At 68.5% G+C, this 511-nt stretch overlaps 1 protein-coding gene across 1 annotated transcript; it reads right to left on the minus strand.

Moving 5' to 3' along the window:
* Nucleotides 1–4: 4 nt before the first annotated feature.
* Nucleotides 5–503, minus strand: LOC110594885 (interferon regulatory factor 2-binding protein-like; the record flags this gene model as incomplete). The annotated part of the gene is made up of 1 exon (XM_021709057.1): nt 5–503. A coding segment is annotated over exon 1 (331 nt), but the record flags the coding sequence as incomplete, so codon positions are not given.
* Between the last annotated feature and the right edge of the window lie 8 nt (nt 504–511).

Consider the following 511-nt stretch of genomic DNA (forward strand, 5'->3'; position numbering starts at 1 on the left):
AAGAAGCGCACGGCCTCGGGCAGCAGGTCGCCGAGCAGGCGCCAGTCCCCCGAGCCATGCTTCTTCTCGTACTCCAGGTACTTGAAGCCGGAGGACAGGCCCCGGCCGAAGTCCTTCATGCAGTCCTGGTACATCTGCTTGGCCACGCCGGAGGCGCTGGAGTACACGTTGCCCGAGCCGGTGGGGTACTCGATGAACAGCTTCAGCTCGTAGTCCATGCCGGGCTTGGACACGGCGTCGAAGGCGAAGACGCGGCCCAGCAGCGAGTGGTCCTTCTTGAAGCGCACCTCGTAGGGCGTGCAGCCGGCCAGCGTGAGCAGCGTATCGCGCACCATCTTGGGCTTGCTGGCCCACTCCTCGGCGCGGTTGCGCAGGCTCTCGCTCAGCTCGGCCAGGGCCTCGGCGTTGCGCTGCTTCTCCTTCAGCTCGCGCTCCTGGTCGGTGCTGGACACCGAGCCGGGCCGCTTGGCGCCGGCGCCCACGCCCCCCTCCGCCACCGACGCCGAAGTGG

The sequence above is a fragment of the Carlito syrichta genome, unplaced genomic scaffold (assembly GCF_000164805.1).
Source record: "Carlito syrichta isolate Samal-C Ts95f unplaced genomic scaffold, Tarsius_syrichta-2.0.1 Scaffold155219, whole genome shotgun sequence".
NCBI lineage: Eukaryota > Metazoa > Chordata > Mammalia > Primates > Tarsiidae > Carlito > Carlito syrichta.